Genomic DNA, 14,807 nt, shown 5'->3' with positions numbered 1-14,807 from the left:
TCCACGCAAGGCCTGCCCCTTAGGCCACACGTGTTTTTTCATTTGTGCCCAGCCACAGCCTGCCGCGGGTTTTCCCTCTTGTTCAGCGTGTTAAAGAGAAGCATCAGGCACTCCATGCACCCGGCACCCCCCCCCCCCCCCCCCGTAGATTTTCATGACTCGGCAGGGTCCGCAGCACCCTGGAAGGCCCTCCTGGTGATACTGTCCTCACCGCCTGTCTCCACCCTCCTGCTTGCGTCTCCACCAGCTGCAAGCAGTGACAGCTCAGCAGGGTGAAGCTCGTCCTGCCAAGTCTGGGTTTGCAGCTTTGTGGCTATCAAACTCCTGGGGAAGGGGGAGGCGGGGAAGAGGGAAGTGTCAAGAGGCTCTTAATTGGGGAAAGTGTTACAAATCTGAATTCCAGGTAAGAGCTCAGATTCCTCCTGTGGAAAAACGCAGACAGCCATTTGCCCCAGAGCTCAACTCCAGCGCTGGGCGTCTGACTCCTTAAGGCAGCTATAGGGGTTAGAGGCAAAAAAAGAAAAAAAAAAATCCATAAACACTGGGCTTAATGACTTACCAGAGCTTGTCAGGGGTGATCTTTACAGGGAAACATCTATGTAGAGATTGAATATGTCATTCACTTATAAAAAAGAGGAAGGAAAAAACCAGAATCCTATGAAAATTTCTTTAATTTTCACCTTCTGGAAATACATTCTTCATTTTTATTTCCATGATACAAAAATGTTAAATATCTAACAATGATCTATATGAAGCAGATCTATGAAGTAGATCCAGGGAATTCTGTCGCTCTTGCGATCCGTTTCAACAGAGAAAGGGCTGGTGCATGTTGTAGATTTGTCATGATTCCACGCACACACGTACGCGCACACACACGCACATGGACGCACACACGCCACCCAAACAAACAGAGCAGATGACCAGGCTAAGACTGGAAGAGTGAGCGCAGCACTACAGGTAAAACAGAAATGAACTTTTCACTCATACACTCCGCTCTGAGAAACTCACATCTTAGGAAAATAACTCTGCATGGATATGCCCCAGAGGCCAAGGCATATGTTAAGTTCCTTTCTGGGTTGATGCGGGAGACGTTTTCCTACTGGAGAAACAAGTTTGAGAGCTTAATATTCTCAGGCTGCTGTGGCGGGAAGCAGGCAGACACGGCCGATCTCTCCACCGGGAGACTGGAACCGCGTCCTGCCGCTGCCCCAGACTCTGAGCGTGAGAAGATGGATGAGAACCTCTCGAAGGTGGAAAGAGCTCAATCCCAAAGCCATGGTCACGGCATCCAAGAATCTCGGCTCTTTTGCATATTTCAGGGGTGACATTCCCCATCCGATGGATTCTTAAACACACTAATTCATGACAGGAAAAGTTTCACACAAGCAACAAGTAATTAGCTGGTTAATAATGCACACGTTCACGACAGCCTACAACCGTGCTGAGTGTCAGCAGGCAGTTTACATTAAAAAGGAAGAAAAGAAACACAGCTGCAAAAATAAAAACTGGCTTTTTTCAGGAGACATACTTGGTTTCAAACCCCTCCCATACCACATTTATTAAATTAAATACAGTATGGCTTCCAAATGTGCCGGCTGGCTCCTCCTCGGCGACAGTACCAGGAATTCGTTGTGCTCAGGTCTGGGTTACCACGTGTCAGGAACTTCAAAGAGCTTGGCAGAGCTGTCCGACAGGCTTCCTGGTGGGAAAGGACAAAGAAGATGAACACGGCGAGGACAGCACCTGGAGGAGAGGCGGCAGAAGGGCACGCAGCAGTGCCCGGTGCGGGGGCAAGGACAGCGTCGGCCAGGCCAGGGTAGGGCGGCTGCACAGCCTCAGCTGAAGAAGTCCATAGACAGGTCCTGTCTATGGAGAGGTGATGCCCCGGAACAGCACAAGCAGGATTAACGTAGGCCTCCCTGCCTCGGCTCGGGCGCCTCTATTTTATGGGGGTTAAAATGTGGATGCTTACAACGTTGCTCAGTGAGCACACGCACTGTATGCTTTGCTGGCCAGCTGGGCCACTAAGTGCTGGGCACTTAGTCCACTTAGTCTTCATAAAAGTCCAACACAGTGGTATCAATATCCCCATTTTACAGACGCAAGAACAGGCTCCGAGAGGCTGGGTAAGACGACCAGTCACACAGCTGGGGAGCGGCTGGGAGGGGATTTGGATCCTTCTACCGTCCCAGGAGACTGGGTTTCTCTGTGCTGCGGTGTACTGGCACCTAGATGAGAAATCTCAGGGGCTGGTGGCTATAGAGTGGCGGCTAGCTGACCAGTGGGGGTTCAGAGATCCCAAAAAGGGCCAGAGAAGCCTGCAGCTTTTTTCAATTTCAGCAACATTGCCTGAGGTCTTCCTCGAGTGAAGGGCTTCTTCAGTTACAAACAGTGTCGCCCCAAAGCTAGCAGCCCTTCTCCTCTACTCATGCTACTTTCTGCAACGGCAGCAGCAGCACAGCTGGGTCAGAGCTGAGCGAGTGGGAATGAAGTCAGGAGAGAGCGTGTTCCCTACGGAAAGTGTGGCAGACCAGGCACTACTGCGAGAGCGGTGTCACGTGTTCCTGAAGCCATAAAGCAGGGCTGGCAGGAAAACCGGCAAAGGCGAGCCCAGCTGCTAACACTCCAAGATTTCAAAAGGGGAGAGAAGTCTTTGATGCTGCCTAAAATGGAGAGTAACTTTTAAAAATGGGTGTGTGTGTGTGTGTGTGTGTGTGTGCAGGGTCCCAAAAAGCAGGAAATCGCTCAGCTGAGAGTGGCTGCTGTCAACTACAGGAATGCCTAAAGCTAATAGCTATAAACACACGAAATCATGGTGATTTCAGCTACAATGGGAATTCCCACTTCTGATCATTTCTTGAGAGAAAATCCAGAGTGACAGGATGAGAAGACCAGGAGAGGGCTAAGTTGTCTCATCGCTGTGTTGAGCACGCATATCTCAGGACCCAGTACAGATTGCCAGGCTGCTCCTGAGAAGGGCCGAGGGGCAGCAGATGACCCACATGACAAAGATTCCCAGGAGCCAGTTAGAAAGGGAATAAAGATGATTAAAAAACAAAACAAAATACAAACACTGTCCCCCCCAGAACAACTCAGTACTGCAGATGGCCCCTGATGCGACACAATGGCCTGAGCCTCAGCCACACTGTCATACAATACCTAATCAACATCCATAAGGGCATTTTTATAACTCACATATCAAAGAACTATTACAGCAGCCTGTTAGCCACTGTAAAGGTCACAGCTACAAGGCCAAACATGGGGAACTAAAGTAAATTAAAACTAGCTGAGAGGAAAAAAAGATCAATGCCTAAAAGCAACTGCACCGTCATATCTACAACAGCACCCGCTGTGGTCAGGCGGGAGTGTGTGTGAGTGAGGCCCCACACTGTCCACACATAGGAAGGGACTCCATGAAGGGCTGGGGAGAAAGAACGGAATAAGCAAAAGCTCTGGGCTGAGCCAGTCTGGCCTGCCCATTGTACTAGCTGCGTGACTCAACAGCTCTCACGGCCTCATCTATAAGATGGACTGATACGACTTCATGCCACATAGGACTTCTGTGACGGAGCAAAGTTCCTGGCACGGAGCAAGGTTTTAATGCACATTAGGTCCCTTCCCCTTATCAACAAGGTGGCCCAATATTGAACACGGCTGTTCCCCAGGAAACCAACAGTCTGCTAGTTTCCACTGCCTAAAACGTGCAGCTCTGAGCAAGAAGGATGCGCACAGAGGACTCAGGGCTTGAGCAGCTCCGTCCCTCCACCAGTACTGGGACTGTCCTTTTTAGCCACTCTGATGGGTATACAGTGGCATCTCATAATGGCTTTGATTCGAATTTCCCTAATGACTAATAATGTTAAGTGTGTCTTCATGTGATTATTTGGCTTCCAAATCTCTTCTTTGGTGAAACATCTGTTCAGATCTTTTGCCCATTTTTTTCCTTGGGTTGTTTGTTTTCTCCTTATTGAGTTTTGAGAGTTCTTTATATATTCTGGATACAAGTCCTTTTGGGTGTTTTGCAAATTCTTCCAGACTGTGCTTTTCTTTTCATTCTCTTAACAGTATCTTTCAGATAGTTGAAGTTTTAAATTTTAATGATATTCAATTTATCAGATTTTATCTTGGATTATGCCTTTGGTGTCAAACCTAAGAAATCTTTGCCTGACTCAAGATTGCAAAGATTTTCTCTTATGTTTTTGTCTAGAAGTTTTATACAAAGTTTTAGGTTTTACATTTAGGGGTACAATCCATTTTGAGTTAATCTTTGAGTGTGATACGAGATAAGGATTGAGGTGGGAATGAACAATGGTGCAGCCACTTTGGAAAACAGTGTGCCTGTTTCTTATAAAGCTAAACATATAGTTACCATCTGAGCCAGCAAGTCCACTCTTGGGTATTTACCCAAAAGAAATGAAAACTTAGTTCATACAAAAACCTGTACACAAATGTTTATAGCAGCTAAATTCTAAAAACCAGTAACAACCTAAATGCCAACTGGCAAAATGGATAAACAGCAAAACGCCCATAAAACAGAATACTAGTCAGCAAGAAGGAACGGACCACTGATACATGCAACAACATGAATGAATCTCAAATGCATTATGCTAAGTGAAAGAAGCCGAATGAAAGACTCAGAAGGTTACCTATTGTATGGTTCCATTTAAATGGCATTCTGAAAAAGGCAAAATTACAGTCAGAGAAAGCAGATCAGTGGTTGCCAGGATGTAAGGGTGGTGGTAGGAGGGACGGACTATAAATTGGCATGAGGGAATCTTCTGGAATGATAAAACTGTTCTATATCTCGTATCTCCATCACAGTGATGATTAACATGACTGTAGACATTTGTCAAAACTCATCAAACTGTATACCTAAAGTCTATGACTTTTAATATATGTAAATTATATCTTAATAAACGCTGACCTTGCAAAAGATTATGCTGATAATTAAAATTATTTGACCAAGAGTTTTTTTAAATGGGGAAAAAACAGGATACTAAACTGCATATAGAGTATGATGCCAACTACATATAAACATAATAGGCAGAGTAAAAACAATTGGTAGAATACCAGGGAACTGTGGGGTTTAATTTCTTCTGTATTTCTTCTTTTACAGATTTTCACAGTGAGTATATTATTTTTATTAACAAAAACAACAAAGGAACTTAAAAAGGGGTAAACACGAAAGGTGACTGTTTCTGCTTATTTAGCTTTGAACTAAGTAGAGTTGAAAGGGAGAAGCTCTGAGAGGTAAGACATCTCTTCCCTCAGGTAAAGCCAAAACAGAGGCTAAAGAACAACACGGTACGCTGGAAATCTGCCACTGTAGCATTTTCTCCAGAGCGGAATTCTATATAGAGAAGATCCTTTGGGGTGCCATACAAAAGTTTTTGACTAGGAAATGCTCCAAAGGCCTGGTGATGGGGTGGTTTCCCACAGCAGGAAGGCAGGGCTCCCCGTGGGTGGCTTATGGGGAGCCCAGAGGGCTGCCAGGAGGAACAGGGAGGGCACGAACAGGCACTGATCACAGCACAGCACACACCTCATCTGCCACATTTAGGCTGTAAACCACATTTTAAGGGGGTGATTAAAAGCTCCTGGGAAGGTCGCTGGACTTCCCTAGCCCGGTGGCATAGGGGACCGACAGCAACAACTGCAGATCTTGTTTCTGACTCTAAGGAGACCTGTAATTGCATGACGAGACTGCTGCTCTAAGTAGCTCCTAAAGGTTTAGACTGTTACCCTAAGGGTCTAAGCTTGAAAAGGTCAGCAGATTAGTCAAGACTGCAATAAAACTCATAGCTCCTGGCAAACATTTAAAGGTCTAATGTGCTGTGTTTCAAACATAAGGGGGAAAAAGACTTGGAATGTCTTCTCTATTACGAGACAAAAATCCCCAGGAACAGTCCATTCTCTTGGCACTCCTCCACGAAGGCTGCCTACAGGGCGCCGGGGGAACCTCCGGTATCGGAGTGTCCATGAGCATGTATTTTGAGGACAGCCAGTCTGCTCAGCATCAGGCCCCCGGAACACTGTTCACTTACTCAGCAAGTACATGTGTGCTGTGGAAACTCGTCCATCACACACCGTCTGAGGAACGTTTCCTAGAGATAGCAGATTCCAGCATAAATGGCGCACGGAACTCTTTGCCTTTATATACCCACTGAGAATGTACCTTGAATTCCCCAGAGGAGAAGCAGACAGCACTACGAATCTACACTAATCGTAATCAACACAAACGGAGAGGACTTACAAGTTTGCTTCCTGAAAAGAGGATAGAAACAACAACACTTAAGAGAAAAATATTTGCTAAGTCCATAATATATACATCATAAGCTCCAAAAAAGAATGGTCGCTTGGATTTTTATCACATGATCACAAGAAAGTCCAGGTTGGTGACTGTTTCTGATCTAAGACAGCTGCCAGAACTGCCGTTGTAAGGAATCCTTTGCTGCCTCTGAAGTTCGGCCAGGTTTCACAGACTGCAGAGGGGGGCGACGTGCGAGTTCGGGATCAGACAGCCCGCCCCGCCACCCCCAACACCAGACATATTGGACTTTGCAAGTTTGTAATTCCTTGAGCCTTGGTCTCCTCTTGATAAACGGGAAATAACGGACAGAAATCCTTTCATTTAACTCTCTGAGGTGGTCACCACAGTCCATTTTACAAGTAAGAAGACGCAGACCTAACAATGTGACTTGCCCGAGGTCACAGAGCCCCTAATTCTGTCCCACAGGAAGGCTGGTGCTTTTAGACACAGTTTCCTCTTGTCAGCTCAGGATAAGAGGGACGCTGCATTGCAGCATTTTCAGAAGGACTAGACAATAAAGGGCGTCCCTGGCACAACGTGTGGTACATGACACAAACTTAAGCGGTCAGGTCTTCTGCACGCTAAGTCATTTTGTGATCTAGGAAGGGGTCTAGCACTTAACTCTTAGTGTATCTTAGATATTAAATGTCTAACTGTGAAAAATGATACTGTTTTGTGTGGAATTTACCGAGCACTGATTGTCCCAGGAATGCTAGAGGACACAGTATGCTTGGTCCTACTTCCTCCTTGGAAAACACGAAATTCCCTAGAGGTGGCACACTGTCTTTTATGTTTTCCATGCCCTCACTGACAGCGGTGGGCACCCAACACACCTTAGTGAACCCCGAGTACTACCTGTGAGGGTACTCTCCCCAGCAGGAGAGCCAGACCTGCCTTAGAACCTGCCTCTGCAGGACAGATGTAACCACACCGCACCGAACGCTAACACGGATCCTGCTAACGCCCAAACGAGGCCCTCCCAGCTCCTGGAGTGCTCTGCACCTCTGAGAGTTTAGCACAAACCCTTCCCAGGCCTGAACTCTGCTCTCACTCATTACAGGACCTTATCAAAGCAAGCGAGCAGTCAGAGTTGGTGGTTTCCAGGGGTTCAGCGCCTGATCTCTTGACCTACATGCTGCTGAGATTGTTAGGAGTAAAGGCTTACACAAACCAGCTGAAAAGCACCCACTACGCTTCCACTCTCGCACCGTTGGAAGGTCTCACTCGGTGAATGGCGCTCAAGAGGAAAGCTCCAATCTCTCAGATTCTCTGATTCAACTACAAGTTGTCAAGACGTTTCTTTCTCTTTCGTTTTTAGCAGGACTGACAAAGAAGTACAAAATCTATCACGTTTTTAGCTCAAATCTTGAGGCACTGACAGCTTTACTGTCAATGGGAGGGAAAAAAACTATTTTAATGACGGTATTATAAATTCAAAACCCCAAATAACTCAAAAAAAGTTTTTACTTAAAACGACAAAAGTTATAAAAGGAGCTAATCTATTAACGCAGTCTATTATTAGGTATTTTAATTTTAACACCTTTAAGATTATGCTGAGATAGAAGGAAAGAAACCTAAAATCTTCTCCCTGAGAAGTACCAGATAAGCTGAAAAATTCAAAAAAGAATGAGATACGAAGAAAAAGAGGGAACCCTCCCTCGCCCAGTCACGTTCGGAGCGATCTCAAAAAGTCACGCTAACATTTAATATTTAACATTGGTTGAGCAGGTACAATGTGGCCGTGGGAACAAGATCTCACAGATGAAGAGTGAGTACACTACAGATTAAAAACATCGTTAGGGAAAGGAAGGGAGGCAGGTAAAGGGAGACGCGCAGGTTCAGGGAGACGGCTAAACTATACAATCCAGGCTTCAGACGAGAGTTTAAGTTTTCCCTTCAAGTTAAGCTTTGGTATAATGTATAACAAGCATATGCAACATTTTTGCTGCTTCTTTGATTTCATTAATATCAATGAGATTCAGAAAATTCCCTACGGTCAGATGGGGCCACGTGCAAAAAGAGAGCTTAAGTACAACACAATGAAGCCTCAGCCCGGGTGTGAACAGGATTCCGGTGCTTCGTGACCTTCCTCTGATTCGACTGTTGCTTCTGCTTCCGGATGTGAAACAAAGGAGAGGATACTCGCAGCCAGGCAGCATCCCTCTCACCCTGAGCAGACAAGAGGAACCTGTGTCTAAAAGCGCCAGCGTTCTTGTAGGACACAGTTAGGGGCTCTGTGACCTCGGGCAGTCACATAACCCTTTAGGACTCTGTCCTCTTACGTGTAGAACGGACTGTGCTGACCGCCTCAGAGAGTTAAATGAAAGCATTCTGTCCAGCGTGAAGTGCCCTCTGAACCCTTAGCAAGTGTCAGTCAGCAGAGCTCTCGGTACCGTCGTCGTCGTGACTGCCGCCTGCTCAGGTGATGCAGACTCCTGAGCGGGGAGTGGCCTTCTCAGAGGCGGGCGGGCCAGCGAGCCCCTTCCTCGCCCCCACGCCCGCACCGCACTGGGTCTGTGCACGCAGGGCTGCGTTAGGTCACGGGCCTCCACGGCACGTCTGGGGGACGGAGGGGCCGTGGCACTCGGCTTCACAGGGCCCGGGCTCACCTTCGGGTCCGGCCCCTTACTAACTCCACGGCCCTGCATGGTCTCTTCACCTCCCTGAGCCCAGACATCTGCAGCGCTAGAAGAGGATGGCAATTCCTCTCTCAGGGCTGTCGTGAGGATGAAATTAACTAGGGAGAGAAAAGGCTCCTACTCCGTGTCTAGCACGTGGTAGGCTCTCAAACTGCGTTCATTTCCTGTTTCCTTTGCCCCTTACGTAATTCTGCTTAGAAGAGAAATCCAGGCTGTCGGGGGTTTGCTGGGAACAGTGAAAACTCTGCCACTGAAAATAACATGTGTAGGAGCAGGCCTTCGTGCAAATATAAGTGCACATTTAACAGACTGAGGCCACTTAAACACATCGGCAAAACCTCTAAACCAAGGAGGAGAGAGAGAAGACTACCAAAGTGGACTATCTTTTTTTCCTTTTTTTTTGAGGAAGATTAGCCCTGAGCTAACTGCTGCCAATCCTCCTCTTTTTGCTGAGGAAGACTGGCCCTGAGCTAACATCCGTGCCCATCTTCCTCTACTTTATATGTGGGATGCCTACCACAGCATGGCTTGACAAGCGGTGCCATGTCCGCCAAAGCAGAATGTGCGCACTTAACTGCTGCACCACCAGGACGGCCCCCGGAATAACCATCTTTAACAAGGAGTTCCCCACCAAGCCTTACTCTATCAAGAGTCAGGGCATTTTAGGGATTCCTCAAATTAAATTAAATTGATCCTAAAAACCACGGAGACTACATGGGCTCTCCCACCAACTGAAGCCATGCTCTAATTTCTCCCCCAAACACGAGTTTCTAGAGCACTAAAGAGTATACGATGCCAGGACTTTAGTAAGATCTGATACAAACCTGCTGGAGAAAGGTCTTTCTTCATTCTTTTCAATTTCTTGGCCTTTTTCCTTCCCTCTGAGAGGGATTCTGCACAGGAATCTGTCTGCTCAAGCTCAGCGTCAGAAAGCTCCTCCGATACTCTGGCCTCCAAGCCAGCTTCTGCTCGACTGGGACTCAGGGTTCTCTTTCCTACTGTGCCGGTAGCTGTAAGACTGAAACGCAAACAGCGGAACAACATGAAAGGTGTTAAGAGTAACAGAAAGACTAGCCTATAAAAATATTTTAATACGCTTAATTCCATTAACACTTAACTAGCAGTCAACCACATGGGCGGCTGCCGCCTGTAGATGAAAGTTGAAGACCTTATCACGACCCGAAGTCTAAAAGTTTACCCATGACAAGCTTCTTCAGCACCAAGTTCTACACTATGCTTGTGCATAGATATACACAAATCTAAACTGTTCTTAGTGCTTCAAAGAACAAATTTTTAAAGCAAATCCCTGGTCTCTATTTTGGTAGAGCTCCTGTAACAGAAGAGTAGAAGAGAAGAGCAGAGCTGCTATAACAAATAATGGTCTTGATTACATCAAATCAGAAGATGGCATTGTTAGCTTCATGACTGCCTAATGGATACACAGAGAACAGAAGGGTTCTTGAGTCTGGCGGCTATCACACTGCTCATGCATTTGAATACGCTTACAGGGCATGCTCCACCTTCATCTAATTCTCTTCTACTCCAAAAAGGTGACTTGTCAAATTCATAATGAAACCTGGCTTCATTTTTAAAGCTTTATAGGATATGACATGTTGAATTAAATCAGATTAATGTCCAGATTTTTCCTTAAGAAAATATGTTCCCTGAAATACAACTTGATAAAAACAGAGACCACATGGCCAGTGTGAGTCCTGCCTCCTCTAAATGGGCCTTACAAATAGACTTTTTATTATAGGCCCCAAGTTATGAAAAGCATAAAAAAATCAAGTCATTCCGCTTAAGGGAGGCCACTGAAGCAAAGAGAGGGGGTGGAGCGAGGGAGAGAGAAAACTCAAACGTACTCCAATTTAAGCATTCCCTAGGAAGTGAACACTTAAAATGCTACATATAAAAAACTCTGGCTACCCAATTATTTTAGTTCCTCTGTGTTACTCCCGCACTCACATCTTCTCTGTACTTGACAGTTGTTCACTCATGTAAAGAAGGAGGAGAATAAACTGCTTCCCCCGTGGTTCTTAGAAGCCAGAGGAAGCGGAACGGGGCTTAGAGTACAGGGCCTCTTAAGACTGGCTGGCTGGCTTTGCATTTGTCATCTTTTTCACATCTATTACACGCAGCTTTCTGAAACATCTCTTTTACTGAACAGATGTGGAGAAAGGGGGGGTATTAAAAACTCATGCTAAAGTTTACTGGTTAAAAACTGATAATATCTTTAAAAAACTTTGGCTGGTTTCAGACAATCTGGAAAACTCAGGGGGTATAAATAAGAAAATAATGACCCACTCTCATATCACAAAAGGGGAAGAGGACTAAAAATTCCTCTGAGCAGCAAATCCTGGAACCGGTTGACTTAGACGTAAATGTTTAATGAAAACTCAGCTGGAACCATCGATATTAAAAATACTTCAAGAAATACAAAGTCCAGAAATAGCCCCAATGCAAAGACGGACTTTTAAACTTTCTTACTATAACTCACAATCCGGATGCAATAAAAGATTTATAAATTTGATCTCATAAAAATAAAAATCTTTTGCACGGCAGTAAATAACATGAGCCAAGTCAAAAAACAAATGACAAACCAGGAGAAAAATATTTGTAACATATATCACAACTAGAGAGTTAATGTTCTTAATATACAAATAACACTCAAAATTGAAGGAAAAAAGGCCAAAACTCCTAGAAGAAAATGGGCAAAGCTATGAATAAACAACCCCCCCACACACCTTAAGCACATGAAAAGATGTTCAATTCCATTCATAATGCAAAATAAAATGACACTGAAATATTGTTTCTCACCCACTAGATTAGCAACAATATCCAAAAGCTTGGTAAACTATTCTATTCACGGAACTGGAGAAAGAGGCTCTCATACATGGCTGATAAGAATGCAAAATCCACAAGCTACTCTTATGAAGGGGAATGTGGCGATGTCTAACAAAACTACACATTCATTTTCTCTTTGAGCTAGGAATCCCACTTGTAGGAATTTAGAAGACACGCCTCCAACAATGCATAAATATTATGCACAAGGTTCTTCACTGCAGCATTATTTGTAATTGCAAGATATTGCAGGGGCTGGCCCCATGGCCGAGTGGTTAAGTTTGCACGCTCTGCTTTGGCGGCCCAGGGTTTCGCCAGTTCGGATCCTGGGCGCACACATAGCACCGCTCATCAAGCCATGCTGAGGCGGCGTCCCACATGCCACAACTAGAAGGACCCACAACTAAAAAATATACAACTATGTATTGGGGGGCTTTGGGGAGAAAAAGGAAAAATAAAATAAAAAAAAAAAAGATATTGCAAAGCGCCTAAATGTCTAAGAACATTGGCCCACACAATCAGAGAAGTACTAAGCAGTTACAAGAAAGAATGGAGAGCTCAAAGAACTGATGTGGAATAATTTCCAGTGAAAAAGGTGAAGAAAAGCAAAGTGCAGACGAGGCATTTCCGAGTCCGGTCTTCCCAATCGCGCGGGGTGCGGGGAAAACGGCACACACCCTGAACTCTTCAGTAGGCGGGCTTCTGTAGCGGAACGAGGGAAGCAATGCTGCAAATACTTCGATGCATTACAGTACTGAGCAAATGAGTAAATCTGTTGATGTGGCTGGAAGACAGACAGATAAAGAAATCGGGCAAGGCAAGGAAGAACCCTGTGGGGATGAAATGGAATTGAACATACGGGGTTGGGCTTGTGACTTCTAAAATAACTATGTGCATATGTGTATACATACATGTGTGTGCATATACGTATGGTTATGAATGTGTGTACATCCGTACACATATTTCCCAGCTCTGTCCACTGAAAGGACCTGGAAGCAAAGAAATCCCAGCAGCAATGAGCACATCTAGTGTCCAGATCTTAGTTTCTAATACCATAGCCCAGTCAAAAAACCAAGGCTCCTTGAAGAAGTGGCTGATTTCAGGGCTGGTAAAGGAGGTTCAAAACGAGCCTGGACCATGTTGCAATACCACAAAGTAGGAAACTGCTCAAGAAATGATGGCGCATGCACAGGGACGCAGGAGCCAGTGAGAAAGGACGCCCACTGGCCACGTAGTGGAGCACCAAAATAATTAAGGGGCAATAATAAAGTCTAAACCATTGAAAAAATAGGAACCCATGAGTCTACACCAATATATAACACAGAGGAGAAGGGCGAGCTCTGAATCACAGATGAATGCTGACTATGAAATGGTAAAGGCAGAAAGAGATGGAGTTGGCAAATCATCCTCTTGCGACCATCACATAAAGAAAGGCTGAGGCAAAAATCATCAAGAGATGCTGAATCTGGGGAGGTATTTTGAGAAGAGCAGGATATTTGCATGGTCTTAAAGTGTCTCTTCACAGACTGACATCCCGAGAACACAACATCTTATGTGGTATTCTGGTCAGGACTGTATAACCTGAATGTAATCACAAAGAAACATCAGACAAACCCAGATGAAAAACATTTCATTGACAAAAAGTAGGGAGGGGAGCTGGTGTTCTTCAAAGATGTCATTGTCATAAAAAAGACTAAAGAGACATGAAAACTAGGTGCAACACCTTATCCATAGACTGGATCTTATGCTGGGTCATAGACTGGATCTGATATTGGAGGGGAAAAAGCAATAAAGACCACATTGGATCAAATAACAAAGCTGGGATAGGAAGAGTAGACTGAAGTATTATATCAATGTTGAGCTACTGAGGTTGGTAACCGCACTACAGGCATGTAAGAGAGTGCCCTTATTTAGAGCATTTAGGGATAAAGGACCATGATGTATCTAACTCCCTTCAGATAGTTCAGAAAAAAAAACGTGTATGGGGGGGTGGACAGAGAGGGAGAGAAAACTCGACACACAGAGTACGTGTTTACAGATAGGGAGGGAGAGGAAAAGAGAGAGAAGGAAGAAAAGAGAGCATGCGCACAGAAAGCAAAAACCAAATGGAGCAAGATGTTAACCACAGATGTATCTGGATAGGGTGTATCAGTGTTCTCTGTAATATCTGTGTGACTTTTTCTCAAGTTTGAAATTATTTCCAAATTAAAAGCAAAAAAAAAAAAAAAGAATTATTGGAGATACCTGACAAGCTTGATGTGTAATAAATAAGGAAAAGTGCATTTCATTGAGGAACACCTTCTGATGCCTGCTGTGACACAATCCAGGACTGAAGTGTGTGTGTGCTTATACCCGACTAATAAATACATTATCAACCTATTAACACAAGGGGGAAGCTGCCCTGACCATTAACAAAATGTCCCATTTGATACAACTGAATCCCTCTGCAGCCGCCCGGGCTCCCGCCCTCAGAGCCAGCATCTGCCCCTCTGCATTTTTCAATGCCTAAGCCCTGGCTCCTTCTGAAGCACACTTTATTATCCAGTAACATTCCACCAACATAACGAGTGCCTCCCTCAGGCCACCTCCACCTCCAGGCCTACCCATTTCACTCCTTTCTGCTGCCATGCCAGCTCTTTCCTCACTCACTGCTGCCATGGGCCCTGCTCCTCTTGCCCCTAGACTATTAAAACAGAATCCTAATTGGTCAGTCTCTCCCTCTCCGCCTCTTTCCAGACTCCCTTCCCCTTCAAATCCATTGCTTCCAAAGTTGCCGAACTTCTTCCAAAGCAGAAATTTGATCAAAATATTCCCAGCTCAAAAATTTCTATGGCTCTCCACTACAAAGCTAAATTTAAACTGCTTGGCATAGCATTCAGGATCCTCTGTCATCTGGGTCGCAATCTGCTTTTCTAGCCTTATCTTCCACAAGGTGGCTAAGCTGCAAAGACAACATGCGTTGACCTTAATGAATTCCATTACATGCACTCTTCCAGACATATCCACTGTCCTATTAG

At 45.1% G+C, this 14,807-nt stretch overlaps 1 protein-coding gene across 3 annotated transcripts in view; it reads right to left on the bottom strand.

Annotated features, from left to right (window-relative positions):
* Positions 1-653: 653 nt before the first annotated feature.
* PARN (poly(A)-specific ribonuclease) overlaps positions 654-14,807 on the bottom strand; it is a 148,166-nt gene continuing 134,012 nt past the window's right edge. For all 3 annotated transcript variants that reach the window (XM_014866332.3, XM_070484891.1, XM_014866333.3), the window contains 2 exons: positions 9,774-9,967; positions 654-1,699 (listed from right to left, as the gene is read on the bottom strand). In XM_014866332.3, the coding sequence (XP_014721818.1) occupies positions 1,647-1,699; positions 9,774-9,967 (247 nt within the window). In that variant the 3' untranslated portion in view covers positions 654-1,646. The remainder of the gene's footprint in view (positions 1,700-9,773; positions 9,968-14,807) is intronic.

The sequence above is a fragment of the Equus asinus genome, chromosome 14, assembly GCF_041296235.1.
Source record: "Equus asinus isolate D_3611 breed Donkey chromosome 14, EquAss-T2T_v2, whole genome shotgun sequence".
Lineage (NCBI taxonomy): Eukaryota > Metazoa > Chordata > Mammalia > Perissodactyla > Equidae > Equus > Equus asinus.
The sequence above is the reverse complement of the archived record's forward strand: the minus strand, read 5'-3'. Positions and strand labels throughout refer to the sequence as shown.